This window comes from Vipera ursinii, assembly GCF_947247035.1.
Source record: "Vipera ursinii genome assembly, chromosome: 1".
Lineage (NCBI taxonomy): Eukaryota > Metazoa > Chordata > Lepidosauria > Squamata > Viperidae > Vipera > Vipera ursinii.
In genome coordinates this window covers 97,739,417-97,761,469 of record NC_139512.1, presented here as the reverse complement: position 1 = coordinate 97,761,469, position 22,053 = coordinate 97,739,417, and the positions used below count along the sequence as shown (strand labels likewise).

General features: G+C 40.9%; 1 protein-coding gene across 1 annotated transcript in view; it reads right to left on the bottom strand.

The window, feature by feature from the left end:
• The window catches only part of GALNT18 (polypeptide N-acetylgalactosaminyltransferase 18), a gene marked incomplete at its 5' end in the record, with an annotated part of 361,412 nt that overhangs the window by 119,807 nt on the left and 219,552 nt on the right, over positions 1 to 22,053 (bottom strand). Inside the window, one exon of the mRNA XM_083355851.1 lies at positions 11,440 to 11,632. Within this exon, the coding sequence (XP_083211977.1) occupies positions 11,440 to 11,632 (193 nt within the window). The remainder of the gene's footprint in view (positions 1 to 11,439; positions 11,633 to 22,053) is intronic.

The following is a 22,053-nucleotide window of genomic DNA, read 5'->3' as shown; positions in this document are numbered from 1 at the left end:
TGATTTGCATCTTGACTTTGCTTGTGGGAAGCTGGTAGGAAATGTCAGAAATAATAATTATGTAACTACGGCTCACTGCAACATTATAATTGTAGGTCAGGTGCCAAGTGCCAAAAATCGCAATCACATAATTGTGGGGATGCTTTCAATGGTCAGAACTCCAAGAACTAGTTGTAACTACCACTGATTCAATGCCATTATATTTTTAAGTGGTCACTAAATCAGGACCATCTGTATTTTTGAGTGCGTGAGTAACTCTCATTCTCTTGCATTTATAGGTCATGATTTGGACAGTGTCTGAGGCCTATTTGCTACTCTTCTTACTTGATCCATCATTAAACTAGGAAATATGTAGTAATCTAGTTTCCCATTTCATCTAAAACAGACATGTCAAACACAAGGCCCGGGGGCCGGATGCGGCCCGCAAAGTGGTTTCATGTGGCCCGCGAAGCCATCCTGGAAACAGTGTGGGAACGGCCCACACTGCCTTGGCCCTGGCCCAGAGACCCTCCTTCTGCCAGAGACCCTCAGATCTGTCCCACTCCTGCCCAGGCCCCCATAGGCACCCTTGATGCGAACGATGTAGAGCTGGCCACGCCCACCCGGTAGGCCATATGCACTCTAGCCATGCCCACCCAGTAGGCCACACCCACCCAGGCCACACCCACCCGGCCCCCTGAGGGCAACCACAATGCTGATGCGGCCCTCAATGAAATTGAGTTTGACACCCCTGATCTAAAACTATGAATATTAGTTCATAAAAAGGTCATATTTGTAGGAGATGACCAGCTGAGCCCAAGAATAGGGTCAAATGCATCATCAGTGTGAAGTCTCAATGCTCCCAAAAGAGATGTAAGTCCAGCCCCCTTGAAATCCATTGACTTATCTGCCTTGAACATTAGTAGATCAGATTCTTGTTTATAGGTTGCATGAAATAAACTCACAGTGCTTTTGAACTAGCTCCTGGTTTCTTGTGCCTGACAATATTAAGAATTTATTTCAATAGCCCAGGTTTGAGCTATAGCCAAAAATATATATTGTTATAAGTTGTAACTGAAGAACCATTGTTTCTTAGCTTAATTGTTTAACTTAGTTTTTTTTCCTGCCAATAAATATTCAGTTTCAGAAAAGGTACTGGGGAGCAAAGCTGGGAATATAGCATCTGTCTGCAACTATTAAAAGTAACTGTACCATTCCCCAGTATTGTGCAGCTTAATTTCACAACTGCTAGACGATCCCAGAAAAAGATGCAACTGCTTTAAAGAGCTGCTTACAGGTGCTATGTTGACTTCTTCTGCACTCTACATGCACCTTAAAAATCCAATCTGAAGCACTGCATGCCTGTAAAATGTGGCTTTAGGATATTCAAGGTATGAGAGAAATGTTTTGCTTTGTTTGCGCTGTACAGGGGGAAACCAAAATGCTGCCTTCACTGAACTCATATATCATCTTTTTACAGCAAGATATATTAGCTGAAATGTGTGTAGAATCCAGAATCCAGGAAAAGAAAGTAACTTATGTTGACACTGGGGTTCATGACAACATCAGGCAAGAGGTGATAGTATCCTCATGAATAAGATTGTTTCATTTTCAAACATCCTCAAATAAAATGCTTACATTCAAATAGGATGTTCAAATCTCTTTCTTTATAGATATTTTTCTTATTTCCTATAGTCTTACTACTTTCTAATTATTTTTTTAATCCCACTTATATCCCGCCCTTCTCCGAAGACTCAGGGCGGCTTACAATCTAAGAAGCACAAATCAATGTGCTTAGCAATAGCCTTCATTCCATGTATATGCCTGCTTATTAGGGCTTTTGGGGGCCCCAAGCAGCATTTTTACATAGTCAGCTTATTGCCTCCAACAATCTGGGTCCACTTTCTAATTTATTTTGAGTTTATTCTTATAGCTATGGTTATAACACCTTCTTTATCACTCATCCAGTCATCTTATTCTATCCACCAGTCTTTTATCTATAGCCTATAATATTATCCTGTTTAACCCTATAGCAATAATTTCTTACCCTACCTTTGTGACAGCCAGCATTTATACAAACATATCTTCATCTAATCTTTAATACATTCTCAATAGTCTACTTCCCTATACCATGTACAAGTAGAAGATGTACAAATTTGTACAAATTTCAAGTAGAAGATGCAAGCAATATCTGATAAGTTATAATATAAATTATGCTGTACATTATCTTGGTAGAATGAAATAAAGCATACATATTGAACTGAACATTTAAAAGATAAAGGTTTCCCCTGCCAGTCAAAGACAAAACACTACATGAGCTGAAAAAATATGAGCCCAAAATATTAAACTATTTGCATAAATTATATTAAATGCCATTGTTATTCCCCTAATAGATTATGTCCATTTTACAGTGAATTTTAAGTTACACAGAAACAGTTTACATTTCAGCAGAGATGGATCAAAGGCAGCTTCTAATATAGATAGAAAGAAAGAAGAAATTGGGGTCACTGAAGTAACTCTTGAGGTCATATTGAGATGAAATACGATAGCACCTTAATTTTAAAAGATTTTTTAAAAAAATAAATAGAAAGAGAATGATATATTAGCACCATTAAAGGATGGGGATTATTCAACAAAACATGTTGAACACACAGTACAAAAGTTACTGCCTATGAGTGGGGAGGGGGATTATGGAAAATAAATGGCACTTGAGAGTTAAAGCATTTATTTCCCTTAAGTGTTTTAAGAGGAGATTGGACAAGTATCAACAGGGAATAGGGAATGGTTTCAGCAGATTATAAATTTGTCCACAGAAGACTGAACAAGATATTCTTCTCCTGTTCTCTTTTATGGTTACAAATCAGGGATTTTATACATTCATACAAAAGTCTATAATGAGTATCAACATTTTTTTAAAAGAACAATTTTATCTTAAATCATCTGCATATTTATTTTATTTATTTTTATCTTGCCATTATTATTTTTACAAATAACTCAAGGTGGCGAACATATCCAACACACCTATTTTCCTCACAATAACAACAACAACAACTGTGAGGTGAGTTGGGCTGAGAGAGTGTGATTGGCCCAAAGTCACCCAGCTGACTTTCATGGCTAAGGCGGGACTTATTGCCTTAATAAGTCTTATATAAAAAATCCAGATATGCACTATATTTAAATTCATTTAGATTTCATCTTTTTGACAAATGGCATATTTAAATATACTAATACTTTTTGACTGGATAATGTGAGCTAGGATAAAATTAAGGAAGATAAGAATCTACCCTAATAATAAATGAATTCTGTTATAGTGTCTATATTGTTTTTTATCCTACTTTTCATCACCATTTAAGTCTGTTTGGGCCTTTTATTTTTAAGGAATTTATTTCAGTTTGGCCTGGGGAGGAATGCACCCATTTTTATCTGTTCTTCCTGTAAAACATTGGGCTAAATTGGGCTAAACATAATTCCTTTGAAATATAGTAAAGCAGATTAGTAGTAAGGAGAGGGACCTGTTAAAGCACAATCAATTACATCATGAGTTCACAAAGAATTCAAACCTAAGAAAATTTACTTTCCTGATATCAGCGAGAACCTGTTTGGGGGGAAACAGTAAACAGTATCTAGAACTGATTCATCAGAGACCATAAAATTGTGATTTAGAGTCAAATCTGTTGTTCCCTGAAGATCAGACAAAATTCCATTAAATCCAAAGTCTGCGAAATCCAGTTCCATTAATCAAAGATTTACTGTATTATATTGGTGAAAGGGGTGCACGTTACTGGAATGTGAATTCTTCTCATACATTCTGAATGGAGCTGAATGCAGTTGTTATTTCCATCTTGTCCTTTCATTGACTTTGCAATTAAAATCAGTTAAAATTTGAATTAATTCAAATCCTCATCTTAAAATAGCAGTGAAATAACATTAAATTACTAGGGAGAGCAGAACCAAAATCAATGCCACTTTTAATCTATTATAGCCCCAAACATCTTGAACAAAGCAGAACTGCTCAGGTTTCTTAGCTGGTTAATCCAGTCAAACCTACTAGTCGTAGATTACTTATGGTTCTTGATGCAGAAAGGCCCATCACATCCAGCTCAAACTTCCTGAGTTTCCCCTTTGCAACAGAAGTTAAGGCATTCTGAAAATGGCTCAGGATGCCCATTTCCCAGCCAACCCATCAATCAAATCCTATACTTGCAACCAGCCTAAAACCAAATTTTGTTTAGCTTGAGACATTTTTGTATTGATTCAGGTTACAAAAGTGAGCTTTTTTTTAAGAAAAAGCATTTTTTAAAAAAAGTTTTTCAAAAGAGAAATCTCAGAACTTTCTGAAATGGTATTCCAGCTATGTAACAAATCCTAAAGGAGCAGAGACCTATTTTAGTTTATGTAGCACGCTGGCTTTTATGTGCAAATGTTGCATTTCATTTCAAATGCAAAGGTAAACATTAGTGAAAAAAGCAAGTCTCTGTGATGGAAAAAGAGAAGTTTATGTTGACTTGTCCCTTTATTCCATACATGCTCATTGGGAATGGATCATATGCTTCATACATTTCCTTTTGTTCTCTTCAACTACAGCATTTCTCCAAAATTTATGTTAGTTGAAAATGTTATCTCTACCATACAGATGCACTACAGGGAATCCGATCAGGCACAGACAGTTATTATCCAGCTGAACTAAAATAATACATATGTTCTGGCCTAATGTAGATTCTTAACTCTACAATTAATACTTTGCAACATTTTCTTCAAGATGAAATCTAGATAACCGCATTTCCTACACCACATACTTCTAGAGTTGAGCTTGCACATCAGTTCACATTGCCAGGCTGACATCTAATTTCATAATGAATAGAATGAATAGAGTCTGTTTTATTCACATCTTGACATTTATCAAACTTCTCAAGTTTTATCAAACAGTTCTGTCTCACACAGCTTCCACAATCTGCTTGCCACCACCAAAAAAAGAGGTTCCTGTTAAAATCAATATTGCCTCTTTGATTTGGACTTTGACTTTCTTATATGCTATAATGATACAAATAACTTGTAGGACTCAAAGTAGATATTTAAATTACATCTGTAACCCCTATCTCATGCTCCAAATAGGTCCCTTATGATTCAGGCAGCAAGCGTAGGAAGTGAGAACTGATTCTCAGAGGTGCCATATTATCCTTAAGTGGAAAGAGCTACTACTTACATGTAGTTTTTAAGGCTTACATATTTGTATAATAAGTTACCTAGACCCATTTCATTAAATGTGATTAATATATGTGACTCAGCCACAGAAATACATCATTTTTGACTGCACATTTGGGATCTACAGTACTATAGGATTCTTAAAGAAAGAATTACTTGAGGATCCTTACAATACATTTTCACTTACTCAAAGTATTATTTTGTGATTGTCTAATGTGTACCGGGTATGTGTTTCATACCTACCTGAAACTCATTGAATGTATTTTGGGTTTTTTTGGTTTTAATATCTTCAAGTCAGTCTTGACCCCTGCTGACTACCTGGACAAATCCTTTGGCAAGACTTTGGGAGTAAGATGGCATTGCCTGCTTCCTAGGGCTAAAAGAAAGTGACTGGCCCAAGAACATTGAGAAAGCTTCATTCCTAAGGTGGGACTAGAACTCACGGTCTCATTTGATGCCTTAACTTTTACACCAAACCGGCTACTAAGTATGTTTTTTTTTCAGTCCCTTACAGAGAGGCCTCTTATCAAATTGCTTGGAGATTTAGTTGTAATGTCTTTATTACAGTTTCTTTCACACCAATTTTCCTTCTTTTATTCATGAAAACTATAGCCCACAGGTTTGCTCCTTAGTATTTATTTAAAATCCCCATTTCTAGTAAAATTTCCCCACTAATATTGTGTTGTTTCTTCTTCCAGTCTATAATATTTTAAACTGAAAATCTTGGGGATCATAATTTGATAATGAAAGCACAGATGTCTTCTTAGCACTAGGCTTTTTCTAAATGAATTTACATTTTTAAGAGAAGACAGATTGCTCAGAAATATTTATTTATTTATTTATTTATTTATTTATTTATTTATTTATTTATTTATTTATTTATTTATTTATTGATGGGATTTATATCCCGCCCTATCTCCCGAAGGACTCAGGGCGGCTAACAACTAAACATATAATAAGTACAGAAATTAAGATAAAAATAAAATTAAAATCATCTGTGCAATAAATTAAAATTAAAAACTAAAAATAAATTAAAAATTGTAAAAATAATTAATTAAAATGCCTGTCAGTCCAGGTCAGCCTGGTGGAAAAGGAGTGTTTTGAGGCTGCGGCGAAAGGATTGGAGATTTTGGGCCATCCGAAGCTCAGGGGGGAGCTGATTCCATAGGACTGGCGCTCCCACAGAGAAGGCTCTTCCCCTGGGGGTCGCCAGCCGACATTGCCTAGCTGACGGTACCCTGAGGAAGCCTTCTCTGCGTACAGCGTAAATATGCTGTTAAACAGATATAGACTGGAATGAATATCTAATAGGTATAGTATGTTTCAAATAACATCTCTTCTAATACCTTTATTTTACTTGAGCGTTGAGCAGCAACTCACCAGATATATCCCTTGAACAAAAAGTAGTTTCTTTCAATGATTTTACCTGTATAACAGAAGCAATACTATGGCATGCATTATCAGATACATAGTTTCTTCTCATGATCAACTCCATTGTGTGATAATCGCTGAAACAAAGTTGTCATTGCCTTCTATTTCCTCTTAGGGTTTGTCCTACTTGATTGCACATCTGCTCATTTCCAGTCTGCATGCCATTTCACATGGCCTGCAGCATCTCTACAGTTGAGCTTCACAAAGCATGCAGCATCTCTTAATCAGTCAGGTTAGCACAGTTTTGGTTGGTCCTTTGGCCAGCAATTTTCTACATTTAATAGAAAAGAAATCTTTTTGCTGTGGATTTGTTGCTGCTAGGCAAGATTATTGCATTTTCTCAACTATAAAGGCAAAACTAAAGGTTTTCTGTATATCTTCATTTGCCACATGGTCTAGTCTTGCTATGTGACCAGTAACCCTACTATCAGGGTAGGGTATTCCAATATTTGAGGGGCTGTCACAGAGAGGAGGGGGACAATCTATTTTACAAAGCACCTGAAGGCCAGACTACGAACAATAGATGGAAACTGATCAAGGAGAGATTCAAGGAGTCATTTCCTGACAGTGAGAACAATCAACCGGTGGAACTACTTGCCTTCAGAAATTGTGGGTGCTTCATCACTGGAGACTTTCAAGAAGAGACTGGACAGCCACTTGTCAGAAATGGTAAAGGGTTTCCTGTTGAGCACAGGGTGAGACTAAATGACCTAGAACAGGGGTGTCAAACTCAATTTCATTGAGGGCCGCATCAGCATTGTGGTTGCCCTCAGGGGGCCAGGTGGGTATGGCCAGGGTGGGCGTGGCCTACTGGGTGGGCGTGGCTACAGTGCATATGGCCTACTGGGTGGGCGTGGCCAGCTCTACATTGTTCGCATCAAGGGTGCCTATGGGGGCCTGGGCAGGAGTGGGACAGATCTGGGGGTCTCTGGCAGGAGGAGGGTCTCTGGGCCAGGGCCAAGGCAGTGGGGGCCGTTCCCTCCCTGTTTCCAGGATGGCTTCGCGGGCCGCATGAAACCACTTCGCGGGCCGGATCTGGCCCCAGGCCTTGTGTTTGACATGTCTGACCTAGAAGGTCTCTTCCAACTCTGTTATTCTGTATTCTGTATTCATGCATCTTCATCACTAGCCAACATTCCACTGCATGCATTGCTTTGGATCAGATGACTTTTCAAAAGATCTTAAATTTCAGATGCAGAGAATTGTTATTTGGCCACACAGTACACCAAAAACTTAATGCCACTCCATTCAGGCACTAATACTGACCCATATTTGGGCATCCCCAGTGGATTAGAAATCATGAATGAGTATTTGAACTAACAGTTCAGAACTAACAGTTTAGAGCAGTGGTTCTCAACCTGTGGTTTGCAGACCTCTGGGGGGCTGTGATGTCATCACAGAGGGTCTGTGAACAAATATTATGATTTAAATCTTGAGTGAAGTCTTGGAGGTCTGTGGCCATGGTCTGCGGCCAAAATAGGTACTTAAAAGGGGGTACATGGTGAAGAAAAGGATGAGAACCACTGGTGTAGAGTGCTGGATCTGGACACCACATTCAAAGTATTTAATCTTCTTAATAACAGAATAACAGAGTTGGAAGGGACCTTGAAGGTCTTCTACTCCTACCCCCTGCTCATGTAGGAAACCCTATACCATTTCAGACAAATAGTTGTCCAATCTCTTCTTAAAAACCTCCAGTGTTGGACCACCCAGAACATCTGGAGGCAAATCATTCCACTGATTGTTTCTCCTTAGTTCTAGGTTGCTTCTCTCCTCAATTAGTTTCCATTCATTGCTTCATGTCCTGTCTTCTGGTACTTTGGAGAATAGGTTGACCCCCTCTTCTTTGCGATAACCCTGAAATAGTGGAACACTACTATCATGTCACCCCCTTGTCCTTTTTTTCATTAAACTAGACACACCCAATTCATGTAACAGTTCTTCATTATGTTTTAGCTTCCAATCCCATAATCATATTGAGCTTCATTCTAATTCATTAAGACACATCTTCCACTCTTATATTAGTTGCTCAAGCCCGCTTATACTAGCATATATGTGTTATCATTAATCATTTCTAGTCACAGGGTCCATACAGAGAATGAAGAACAATGTTGCAAGAGTAGATTTTACCTATGTAGATAGGCAAAGATGTCCACCAGGAATTCACTCTCTCACCACTGCCCTTCATTCCCTGAATGGACATAGAAACTTTCAGTTACAGCACCCATTAAGTTGTACTTTTTATTTTATAAAGTATAGAGCTTTCTATGTGTGTGTATGAAACAGATATATTAATAAGAGATTTAGCACAGTTAAAGGGTATGACCTTATTAGCAATTAAAACACCATGTCAGCTAGATCTGGAATATTTAGAGGAAATACCCTTTTAGTTGCACTGTAAGCTAATGTAAAAAGAGATGTCAATATTTTTTTAATCAAAAATTCACTTTTTTATCACTACCTTTTAAGATAAGATGGGCTACTACTAAAAAAGGGGAGTTTTTCCTAGTGCAATAAAATTCCCTATTCTATTGCATTTTAGAATTTTTAGAATTCCCTCAGAAAGAAAAAGATACTAGAATTATGGCACCTACTTTTAATTGAAAAAATGTAGGCATGAATTCAACATTAGAATTAATTATGGTTTAGCACAAGGCTGGAGAGCTAGTGAGAAGACTGTACATTGTTAAGGCCTCCAAGGATTGTAGGACAATGCAGGATTATGACACCAAAGAGGATAGGGTCAACATATTCAAGCTTTTTTTGCAGAGAGAGCTAAACATACCTACTGTACTTTACTTCTTATTTCTTTTTTTTAAAGTGAGAATAAAATCAAACTATCTAAAATAGCTACTTGCTACAAACTTTGGTGGTAGGATGTGTTGGAATGCAACTTTCCATGCGCTGCCTCCTGCACCAAGATATTTGCTGACCATTAGGACAATAGATTTGGAGGTATCTGAAAGACTCTGCTCATCTTTCCTCATACAAAAGAGATACAGTACATGAAAGATCCATCCTATATAACATGCCTTCTAGACTGGGCTACCATCATTTATGTTTCTTCTCAGTTAAGTTCTCTTCTTTATTCTGCCTCTGACCTACATGGATTAAGTTCCGACTGAGTCTCTCTCTCCATAAAGGAAGAAAGCACATTACAAATTCTTTACCACAGATAGTTTTAAGAAGGCAATAGCAAACCAATTGTCCCTGGATGTGTCCATGCAGTTATTAGAAGTTAAGTTTTATTCACAAGAGCCTTTACATTAATAAACGCCCTGTGCATTCCCACAGAGAGGGCCTCCTCAGGGTGCCACCAGTCAGAGAATGTCGCCTGGTGGCCCCCAGGGGGAGGTCCTTCTCTGTGGGCGCGCCGGAATTGTGGAACCGTTTGCCGGTTGAGCTCCGGATGGCGCCCGACCTTCTCTCCTTCTGGCGCGATCTGAAGACTTATTTGTTCGAACAAGCCGGCCTGGCCTGATGGGGGATGGGGTTTGGATTTTATTGTTGTTTTAAATGTATTTTAATCTATTGTTAACTTGGGCATCTTGTTTAATTCCTTTTAAATTTTTGTATTTTGTATTTTTATATGTTTGCCCTGTTCACCGCCCTGAGTCCTTCGGGAGAAGGGCGGTATACAAATAAAATTATTTATTTATTTATTTTATTTTAATATTCTAAGGTAACTTTTGGTTGATATATTCCTATTTTCCCATGAAGTGTACAATTTTATTTTTGGTTTTGATTAATTATAATGTATTGTTCTATTTGCATAGTGCTTGAAGTTAAGAAATAGAAAATTATACTTCTTTATGATTCTTCTATTGCTCTCAGCAGCTTTCAGTACCAGTTATCTTTTTGGAGAGGCTGTCTAAATTAGGTGTGGATGGAAAAACTTTGCAATGTTTCAATTTAGAAAGCTTTCCCCAAAAGATGAGATTTTTGCTCCGCCCTGTGGCATTTATACTGTGGAGTTCCACACAAGATTCTATTTTATTCCAAAATGGTAACAAGTTCATAAAATAGCGGAGTGAAACCATCCAGGGATTTAGTGTCATCAGTATACTGATAACATGCCACTCTACCTCTCCTTTTTATTATATCCAGGAGGAGGAGGAGGAGGAGGAGGAGGAGGAGGAGGAGGAGGAGGAGGAGGAATATTAAGTTAATGCTTGTCTGAGAGCCAAAACCTGAAGATTTGCTCAAACAGGAAAGAATTGCTGTCATTATATTATTTATCATCTCTTCTCTTCAGAAAGGATCGCACATATTCTAAAAGATCAAGTTTATAGCTTAGAGATTATAAAAAGCCTTCTGTCAGCTTGTTAGAGTATTATATATCATTCTACCTGAACACAGAAAACACTTGCTTCTCTAACCCATGGCTTGATAATTTTTAATCAGAATCACTATACAGTTGTCACTAAAACCAAACTATTGTATATATTTGTACCATTGTGTTGGACTTTTTTTTAAAAAAAAAAAGCATTTAAAAAAATGCATTTTCAAAAGCCCTGAAAACATCCTTCTCCAGCTTTGAAGGATGATGTACAATATTTTAAAAAGAAGAAAAAAGTAAAGTACCAGCTCTGCTAGCACTTATTATTGTATTTATGGTATCTTTAGAAAATAAACATAGCTGTTAATAATGCCAATTTCACCATATAAAACTTTCATCCGTTGTGTTTTCTGAAAGCCATAGTTTCCAAACACAATAATTTTTGACTAGATCATACCTGCAATACTTAATAAGTTTCAAGTCTAGAATATCATCTAGCCCATTTTTAACCTTTTTCTTTAGATAAAATACATCAAGTTGCTTCTTACCCACTAGGTCTAAAGTCAGGCAAGGGTCTGTCCAGCGGCAAGCGATCACTCAGGTAAGCATTGTAACCATAATACTGGAACTGTTTAAGGGCAATTCGTTGGTTCTCAGGGCTCAGATCCTGGCCCCAGTGAGCAAAGAGGGATGAATCAATGAACGCCTCTGCAGGATTTTCTTCTGGCTTCAACGGTGCTTCTGTAAAAAAACCAAATGCACTGATTTAAGGAAGGAGTCAATTTTAGTCAGAATTTGGTGCAACTGTTATGGTTTTCTAGGGATGTGTTGTACTTTATTATGAGCCATGGTGGCGCAGTGATTAGAGCACAGTATTGCAGACTAACTTTGCCCCCTGTTAGGAATTTGATCCTGACTGGCTATAAGTTGACTTAGCCTTCCATGGTAGGTAAAATATGTAAACCATTCAGAGAGTGCTGTAAAACACTATGGAGCAGTATATAAGTCTAAGTGCTGTTACTATTTGCTATCTATCTATCTATCTATCTATCTATCTATCTATCTATCTATCTATCTATCTATCTATCTATCTATCTATCTATCTATCTATTAGCCTCTTGCTGCAAGACAATCTTGGATCTAGATATATTCCCACCATATCTCTCTGCACCTTCTTAGAGAAGCTGCATTTTTTCTGGTCTTACATTTCAGCTGAACAATACCAAGAAATATGCATGTCTGAAGTTAAGAAGGTTCCAAATTGGAGCAAGCAAGGAAGTATTTTATTTCACACTCATTATTGTGTGAGCCAGGAAAATATGTAGCTTCTTTAAGGAGACTCTGACTGGTGAAATGTAATTGTACCTTGTCAGCGGTTCCTTAACATAAAGGTATATTTTTAGGGAATCAAACAACTGCCATGAAAGATCCAATTTCTTTAAAAGATGGTAACATGTGTAGCAAGCATGTCCATGTATCTCAAAGCACTTTTTCTCCTTCAGATCTGAACAGCGCATATAATGACTATCAAGCTTTGTGAGATAGCCAACATCAGTTACAAATTGCCACTTGAGCTAGGCCAGGGGTAGGCAACCTCGGCTCTTTTATGACTCATGGACTTCAACTCCCAGAATTCCTGAGTCAGCATAGCTGACTCAGGAATTCTGAGAGTTGAAGTCCATGAATCATAAAAGAGCCGAGGTTGCCTACCCCTGAGCTAGGCAAACTACACCAAATTTAACTACAAGTCTATTGCTGTTTTACTTCTGAGCCGTGGTGGTGCAGTGGTTAGAATGCAGTACTGCAGGCTATTTCTGCTGACTAATGGCTACCAGCAGTTTGGCAGTTTGATTCCCACTGATTCAGGTTGACTTAGCCTTCTGTCCTTCCAAGGTTAAACGAGGGACCCAGATTGTTGGGAGCAATATGCTGACTTTTAAACCACTTAGAGAGGGCTGTAAGGCACTGTGAAGTGGTATATAAGTCTAAGTGCTATTGCTACTGCTATTATTAATACATTAATCTGAACATTCTGGCTCATTTGTGTCAGATTTTATCAGGTTAATTATTGCAGTGTTTTTTTCAACATACCGCCTTTTCAGTTCTGCATTCCTTAAAATCCCTGCATTGACTTTGGTATTGCATTTTAGTTCCTTATATTTTCCTGTATCACTGTAATTTTAGAGTAATAATATTGTAGATGTTATATAATCAATCAATCAATACATTATGGATCGATAGTCATTATATGAGGACTTGGGCTATGATTTATAATGCAGTAGCAATCTTTACTTTAAGATTATCTAAAGATAATCTAAAGATAATCACTCAGATACCTTTTAATTTAACCAAGGAATATAGCTAATTAATATTCATTATGGGATAACATTTTAAATTTCCAGAAATCCCGTAGATTCTCTTAAGAAACATTTAATCAAATGCAATAACATAGGCACTTTTGTTTTAGAAAGATACATTGATGCCCATTTTTAAAATGGAGGTCATTTTGATAAAAGGTGTTTAAAGGCAATCAAAATAACCAGAAAAATAACCAGGCAAGAAAAAAGATAAAAGGTTCACTCCTGGATGGCATGACCAATCAATTCAGAATACAGAAATATCCAGTGTTTTATATTCACAAGATCAATTATTAGATGAGATTATATTATTTGAGAAGCAGAACCAGGTACAATGTGTATTTCCTTTGAAGCCTTCTCTAATAAAGAAAATACAAAAAGGTTTTACCTCCACACTGCATTTCCCACTGCTGAACAAAGACCCAAGATACCTAATTGTATAAAATATCACTATTATTTCAAATACTAAATTATATAAGCAGGTATTATGCACCTTCTAAAGTCATCCCCCTCCCGTGCATTTCAGTGTAAGAAAAGAGGAGAAAAAATGTATCCTTCAATCCCCCGTGGATGAGCTATCAGAAAGGGTTGATATTTTTTTTAAAAAAAGTCGGGGGGGTGGGAGAGTAGAGGAGGTTGAAATGCAAAATCTGTGTCAGGTCATGGATAATCACGGAGATGTTATTCAGAGGCAAGGCTTTATTATGACTTCCCATATCACAAGTTGAGTCATTCTCCACAATTTATTTCAAGACCTGTAAGGTCTTTTGACATATCGGATCAACATACTGCAAGTGTACAGTATACGTTGTTGGTGATGCAATCAATCTCATGTTAATTAGCACAAAAACCCTTCAGTACAAATCTAAATCTGACTATACTTTGCTAAGCTGATTTGTAAAAAGTTATTCAAGGTGACATCACATAATGATTTTTAGTATGCACAGCAACCAATCCACCTACTCCAGGAAGTCTGATCCTCTTGATTATTATTGTTTGGCATATTGCCTGAAGAGCTGTTGGGACCTAAACAACACTCAGGAAATGACAAGAGAAGAGACCCAAAGTAAAATGGAGAGAGAGCTTGTTTGCCGTCTGGATAGGCCATTTTAATATTCACACTGAGAAAACATTTAATTATATCCATGGAAGACAGAAATGAGAACTTTAATATTTGATTTCTGCCAGGATTACATACAAGTGGATTCATCAAGCTAGCAATGAAATAAATACATTTTCATTTTTTACTGAACTTCTTATTTTAAAATCGATTCTGCTGATGTAAATAAAAGCAAACACCCTTTATTTTATATCAATAATTATCAGTTTATTGCAGAAAAGATCAAGTCATGTGTACAAACACACACAAGCACACACACACACTCAATCCCTAAGACTTTTCTTCCAGCCATTCTGAATCAGCAGATAGAGTCAGATATTCTTTTCTCAGCTTTGAAGTTGAAAAACTTGCTTAACATTTATGCAATGGTTCTTTCTGATTTGAAGCCCACTAGTTCTTGCCACATAGCTTCAGCCCTTGCAACTCTATGAATAACATCCAAGTAGTCTTCTGTCAATATAGAAATGAGAAGTACCCACTGCATTCTTCAAGGAAATATTTGGGTCTAATTTCATTGTGGTCTCCAGTTCATTATTCTGTTTCACTTTTCTGAGTTCAGGCATTGGCTAGGTGCTACTACCTGCTGTTATTTGATGAGGAAACTAGAAATATTGAAAGAAAATGAAACATTAATTAAAGGGCGGAGTTATTTAGTGGGAGATACCTTTGAATCATTTTTGACTTCTGACAACTACATAGATAAACCTCCAATAGACACCAACTCAATGGCACAGCATTACCCCAACTTCATAAATTCAAAGTAGAAACTAAATTAATGTAAGAATATATAAAATAAATGCAATCCATCCAGAACTAAAGAAAGTTTTACCCCAGTATCTGATAGGTTATGAACAGGCAGCATTGTGAGGTAGACAAGAAAAGAAGCAAACCCAGATAAATTAATCCTATTTCATTATAAGATTGCATTAACAGAATCCTGCAGGACTGGAGTATTCCTCCCCTGACCTCTCTGTTTATTTTCTGGGAAACTAGAGGGGGTTCAGAAAACCTTCTGAAACACTTTTCATGCTTTCCCCTCACCTCCAGCCTCCTATCAGACTGTTACCTAAAATGCAAGTCTTCTTCTTGCCTCCCAAGGTCATTCACACATACCACTACATGAACCCAGAGCTACTCCATCTTACTGGGATGAAGACTAAGCCTGATCCTCTTCCTCCAGACCCAAACATCCTCCAAGGCCGGACAGCATTTCAACATCATCATTTCATTGACCCAGGTTGAAATGTAAAGCACTGGCAACACATGATCTCATGTTGGTAAATAATGATCATGGTGGTGGGAAAATAGGGCTCTTAAATAGCTGAACAACTGTGTTTTCCTCTCCAACCCACTCCCAGCACTAATTTTTGTTAATCTCGCTGCTTGTTGGTTTAATCCAGAAGTACACACCATAGACACCTACTAAATCTTTTAGTATGTTAACAGGGTTTATTGCTCCTCCTTATATAAAGGGATTGCTGTGCAGCATGAAAACACCCAGCAAGGTAGTTGTGCAGGGCAAGAGGTCATTGAGAAAATAAAATATTGCAGCCCTGAAGTGTAACCCACTGTTAAGATGGTTGTCAAGTGGTGGGTAGGGAATGATGTAGAGCTCTTTCGAGGAACAATCCTTAGTACAATCCAGCTTCTGTTGTGGTGATAGAAAAGCTGCCAGCATAATTATGAGTCTGACAGGCTCCCTCTGCTCTGTTTTTATAACTGACAACTGTTAGAAAAGAACAGGATAAAGTTGCCTCAAAATAAGCCTGAGGATAAGTTGAGGCCAGTGCTGTGGAGAGAGGGTATAAAACTAGAACTGTCAGTCTAATATAATAAATAACAAATGACAAAAGATGTATACAGTTCCATTCAGAAATTTCTTAGATTTTTCAGACTGTAGCAGAAACTAATTTATTTAAATAGTTCTTCAGACTTCCCAGGTCATAGAGTAATGCTCACGAATAGCATTTTTCTACCTAGATATCAGACACACACACCAAGATTCAAATTAGAGCAGAAACTCTAATCACAGCAAGCACTTAATTTTTCAGTCACCAGGTTATCACATTTGTTTGTACATCTTGTCAAACAACAATAGAGAACAATAGAGTTCTCAACAGAGCAATACTGGTGTTTGGAAACTGCCACCTCTTCTGCTCTATTTAGAAATGGCATTTCTCTTCTATTTGTCATCCCCCAACATTTGTGGGGATGTTGTTATATCTTCGGTTCTTTTAGGCATTAAGCAAGACAAAGTGTTGAAACAGTAAACAAGTTTATTAACTCAGAACAGAAGCAGCCCTAATAGCTGTTGCACAGCTATTTATACTGTTAGCCTCTAGTTGGCAACCAATAGGTTTAAAGTAACAGTTTCCCGCCCCAAGCCTAATTATCAGCTTGGAGACAGCCAGTCTGGCTTTAAGTAACAGCAACCATTAAGCAATACAGCAATCTAGGTCAGACATTAAGCAAGTGATTAAAACAGTTATGGCCAATACAATACACCTTTCCCCCTAGATGGCTCAAACCCTCAATTGTTTGACATAGTCCTGCAAATATTTAGGCGGCCTTCTTGACCATTCTGAATGTCTAGGAGTTGCAGGGTTCTCCCAGTCTACCCGCTCGCCTGCCAGGCTGGGTAGACCAGGACTCTGAGGTCCGGTGGAGTTGGGCTGACTCGAGTCCCTTTGGCTGGCCTGTCCTGGTAGGCCCAAACCAAAGTCCAATTTTGCAGCAAAATGTGCCGGGCTGGCACTCAGTGCAGTTTGCCGGTTCTGCTCAACGGATACAGTTTGTGTGTCCAGGGGGAACTCTCCTACAGCCATTCCCCCATCTCCTTGACTTAGAGTTCTGTCCGAGTGTGCAAGCTCCTCTGTTGGACTTCTTTTGCATGGGCCCTGTGTGCGGCCCTCTTGAGAGTCCTGAGCCAGCGACTGATTCGCTAACCTCCAATGCAGCTGGTCAATGTGCCAGCGAATGACTATCCCATATTCCAGGACCACCTCATAAGAGAGTGGTCCTGACACCTTAACAACCACTGCTGCCACCCACAAAACCCCTTGCCTGTAATTCTGGGTCTAAACCCGGTCACCAACTTGCAAGATTCTTGGTGCTTTTGGCTGTGCAGTGTCCGAGGCAACTCTGTCAGGGTAGCCTGTCCAGCTTGGTTATCGATCGTCAGCCCCATTGGAGTTTGGCTGGGCTTCTGCCTGTGGAGGTGCAGGGAGTTGTGCATTGGCAGAGTAGGAAATCTGCCAGTCTGTGGTGCCAATCTCCTGTGACAATCCGTTTCAGGGATTCCTTGTTTGTGCGGACCATGCGTTCCACTTGGCTGCTCGAGGCTGGGTGAAAGGGAGCTGAAGTGGGGTGCCTAATTAGATTAGCCCTGAGGAAGGACTGGAATTTCTTCGTGGTAAATTGAGCCCCATTGTCTCAGACTAACACATCTGGTAGCCTGTGTGTTGCAAAGATTCTGAGCAGTTCCATGATGGTCCTGGCAGTAGTCATAGTGAAAATTGGTGTAACCTCTAACCATTTAGAGTGGCTATCGACCACTATTAAAAACAGCTGTCCCTAAAAGGGCCCAGCAAAATCAATGTGGATTCTTGACCACAGTGTGTGAGTGTCCTCCCATCAGTGGACAGGGGCTTGCGGCATCTCCGGTCTGGATTGCTGGATGTGTACTTGGGCCTCTATAGCTTTATCTAGCCCTGGCCACATAAGGTAGCTCCTTGCAAGTGCCTTCATCCAGACTATTCCCGGATGGCCCTCATGCAGAGACTCAAGAACTCTGGGCCTTAAAGAGCTTGGGACTATGACCCTACTTCCCCAAAGGATGCACCCCTTATGAGCTGAAAGCTCATCTTTTCTCATGAAGACACTCTGAAATTCTGGCCCTGGACATTTGTCCAGCCATCCTGTGTGTACCCAGTTAAGCACACGGCTCAGCATTTTGTCAGCTGCTGTCTCAGCAGCTATGTCCCCAGTGTGAAGGGGAGACTCCGGCAAATCCTGGATAGCCAGGATGAGTGCAGTGGGAGCTGGAACTGGCTCCACATGTGGCAGGGGCAACCTGCTAAGGCCATCTGCATGGCCTATTTCTTTGCCCAGTTTGTAAATCAGCCTGTAGCTGTAGGCTGAAAGAAAGATAGACCACCTCAGCATTCGAGGAGACAAAATCTGAGGTGTCTGTTTGTTCATTGTGAACAACTCTAGAAGAGGCTTTTGGTCCATAAAGACCATGAACTGGCGGCCATACAAGTAGTCATGGAACTTTTTAACTCCTGCCATGATTGCCAAAGCCTCCTTATCAATTTGTGTGTAGTTGTGCTCTGCGGACGACAGGGTCCTGGAATAATAGGCAATGGGAGTCTGTTTCCCATCAGCCGTCAAATGGCTCAACACAGCCCCAACCCCATAGGGAGATGCATCACACGCGATGGAAACAGGCAGCTTCTCGTTAAAATGTGTGAGGACTGAGTTCAAGGACAACAGTGCCTTGACTGCCTTGAAACTCCTCTCATGGATGCTAGTCCACTGCCACTGAGCCTTTTTATCTAAGAGCTGGTGTAGTGGCTCTGCCACTGCGGCCTTGTGTGGGAGGAATGCGTGGTAAAAATTCAGAAGGCCCAGGAAGGCCTGAAGCTCTCCCTTGGACTTCGGACTTGGGGCCTTCTGGATTGCTTTTAGCTTGGAGTCCACCGGATGAATGCCATCAGCATCGATGCAGAACCCAAGAAACTTGGTTGACTCCACCCCAATCTTACACTTTTTTTTTTTAATTTAAGTCCCGCAGAAGGACAGCTCTAAGCCGTTCAGCCAGAATCTCTGCTGATTCCCTGGGAATAAGGACATCATCAGAATAGGGACAGACCCCTGGGATGCCCTTGAGCATGCACTCCATCACTCCCTGGAAAAGCCCTGGGGCTACACTCACCCCAAACTGTAGGCGCTTGACCTTAAAAGCCCCCCTATAGGTGACAATGGTTTGGGCTACTGCCGTGGCCTCGTCCACAGGCAGCTGTTGGTACGCAACCAGGTTCTTGGAAATGTCAAAGTGGCGGGGCCGCACACGCAGAGGAGATTTGCGGCCTTCAAGCCATCTTCACCGACCTGGTTGGTGTGGAGGTAATTTTCAGCTTTTAATTGCTACACTACCTGCTGCTTGTACATTGTTTTTCTTTTCAATGTTGTGTTGTGATTTGCTCTTTGATACGGCCATGCTGTGTTAAGGGGTTTTCAATTTTATTTATTGTGGATTTGTGGTTTAATACTATGATGTAAGCCACTTGAAGACCTAGGTCTAATAACCTGCTTTTTAATCTTTTTGTTGCATCTTAAATGGAGAAGATTAAGCTACTGGCACTTCTGCAGGGCTTTCTTCGTCCTCCCACCCACAGCTCCAACAAGAGACAAATGTGTCAGCTTTCAGTTATCCTAAATTGGTAGCACTGCTTAGTTTGTTGTGGAATTTTGCTATTAAGATCAGCTACGTTTCACTTCTGGATGAAATTGGGGGGGGGGGGGCAGGGGGCAGGAAGTTGTCCAGGCTGGCCTGTTGATAGGCAGATCAAAATGAGGATGACTATGATGGTGATAATGAATTTATTTAGGAAAGTACACAGAAATGCCTGCTGTTTTGAAAATGAAAGCATGCATTGTAAATATAATATACACTTTTTTAAAAAAAAAAAAAGCATGCACTGTAAGCAGTTCCAAGCAAGATAAGCAATTCCACAGCTACCAGCTTGTCTTTCACAGTCTCTTTGATTTTAATATAGAGCAGAGATATTCAGCCAAGGTTGTCTTACTTTAGCTTAGTGCAGATATTGTTCATGCAAACTATATCTGTACTGAATTGCCTCCACTATCCAGCTTGTTTTTTTTAAAAAACACAGTATAGAATCTTTTGTCCTGCATTGGCCATGGATGCAATTCCAGAGCAATAGTTTATCTTTTATTGGCAAACTCTCCTCTTTCCAAGCTTCCTTCTTTCTTCTTTTGTGTGAGACATCTGTAAGAAGCACTCTTATCTACTGCTTTTTGTGCATCAGATTTTTCTATAATTTTTCCTCCTTGTAATGTAAGCAGCACATTGTGGGTTAACATTAAAAACTTGACTATATGAACAGAATAGAGCTGGAAGGGACCTTGGAGATCTTCTAGTCCAGCCCCCTGCTAAGCAGGAGAACCTATACCAGGGGTCGGCAACCGGAAAAAGGAAAAGAGCCACTCAGAACCGGTTCCGTCACACAAACAAAAAAGTGGGAGCCGCAAAAAGTACGCGCGCGTGCATCCACGCACGTGCATGCGCAAAAAACATTTTGCGCATGCGCAAAATGGGAGGCACCTGCGTGGCGACGGGTCTCCCCTTTGGAGAGGTGTGCGCCGTCCTGTCCGGAGACCTGCCGCGTTCGTCAAACGGGGCCAGGCCGGCACACGCAGGGGGGAGGGGGCGACGGGGGCTTTTGTCCTAAGAACAGCGGCTTTTAAAAGTGGGAGGGTCGGAGCGCCACGGGCAGGTCCGGAGAGGCGGGGGACGAAGCCCCACTTGCCTGGAGGGGGGGGCAGAGAAGCGAGTTGCTGCAGCCCACCTTGGGCGGCTCCCGCCCTTTGTTCAGGCGCCAGCATCCCAAAGAAGCCCGGCCAGGAAGCCCGCCCCCCGCCCGCTTTTCTGGAGGGGGGCAGAAGGAGGGAGCACATCCCTCCCTTCTTTGTCTGCTCCGCAGCTGCCCTGCGGGAGGGGAACAATGCCTCACGTGCCCAGCCTGGTCCCTAGCCCCGGGGGCGAGAGAGGCGGCGTTTGGGCTGGGCCAGAGGAAGCCGGACCGTGCGAGCTGTGCTCTCCCCTCCCTCCGAGCAGAAACCCGGTCCTTGCTGCTCCCGAGGATCTGCGAGGCTGGGGGAGCCACCCTTCCCCTCGTTTGCCCCGGCGGACGCTCCTGGCGCTGCTGCTAATGGGTGCGATTCCAGCCGGAGGTGTCAGAAAGCCGTCACCGTCCTTGGGAGAGGTGCGCGTGCACTCTCCAAACCGCCGCCATCCCGTTTGCACAGCTGCCGTGTTCGTCAATGTTTGACGAACGCGGCAGGTCTCCGGGCTTCCTTCGGTGGACCTTTCATTCCTGTACAAGGGGGAAGGGGAACTCTCTGTGCTTTTGTGTGTGCGTGTGTGTGTGTGTGTGTGTATGTAAAGCACGAGAGAGGGAGGAAGAGGGGGGAAAAGCGAGATCTCAAGACCCAATGTTTCCTGCCTTCCACTGCCGGCGGCCGCCCCGCATTCTTAGCATTCCTAGGCTGTGACTCCGAGGTCGTCATCGCCGTCTCCGCTGAGCAGCGCTGCTTGGAAGAGAAAGGGAGCAGGACAGGCACGCTCGCCCCAGCGGAGTGGCCGGCCCTCGTTTTAGTAGCGAGACGGTAATCACTCCCCTCCCCCCAATGCTCCCGGTTCTCCTGTTCGCCCGCCGCCCCGCTTTCCTTCCTGAATTTTGCGCTTCCTTACCCAACTCCAAACTTTCTCTAGCGCCCCTGTGCTTTAGGAGGGGGAACCAAAGGCGGAGCCGTTTCTCTCTCTCTCCCCCCCCACTTTTGCCGCTCCCCCACCCAACCAGTATCCTGCTTCTCCTTCCTCGGCAGCTTTGCATATGGGCCACACACACACACACACGCACACACAAAAGCACAGAGAG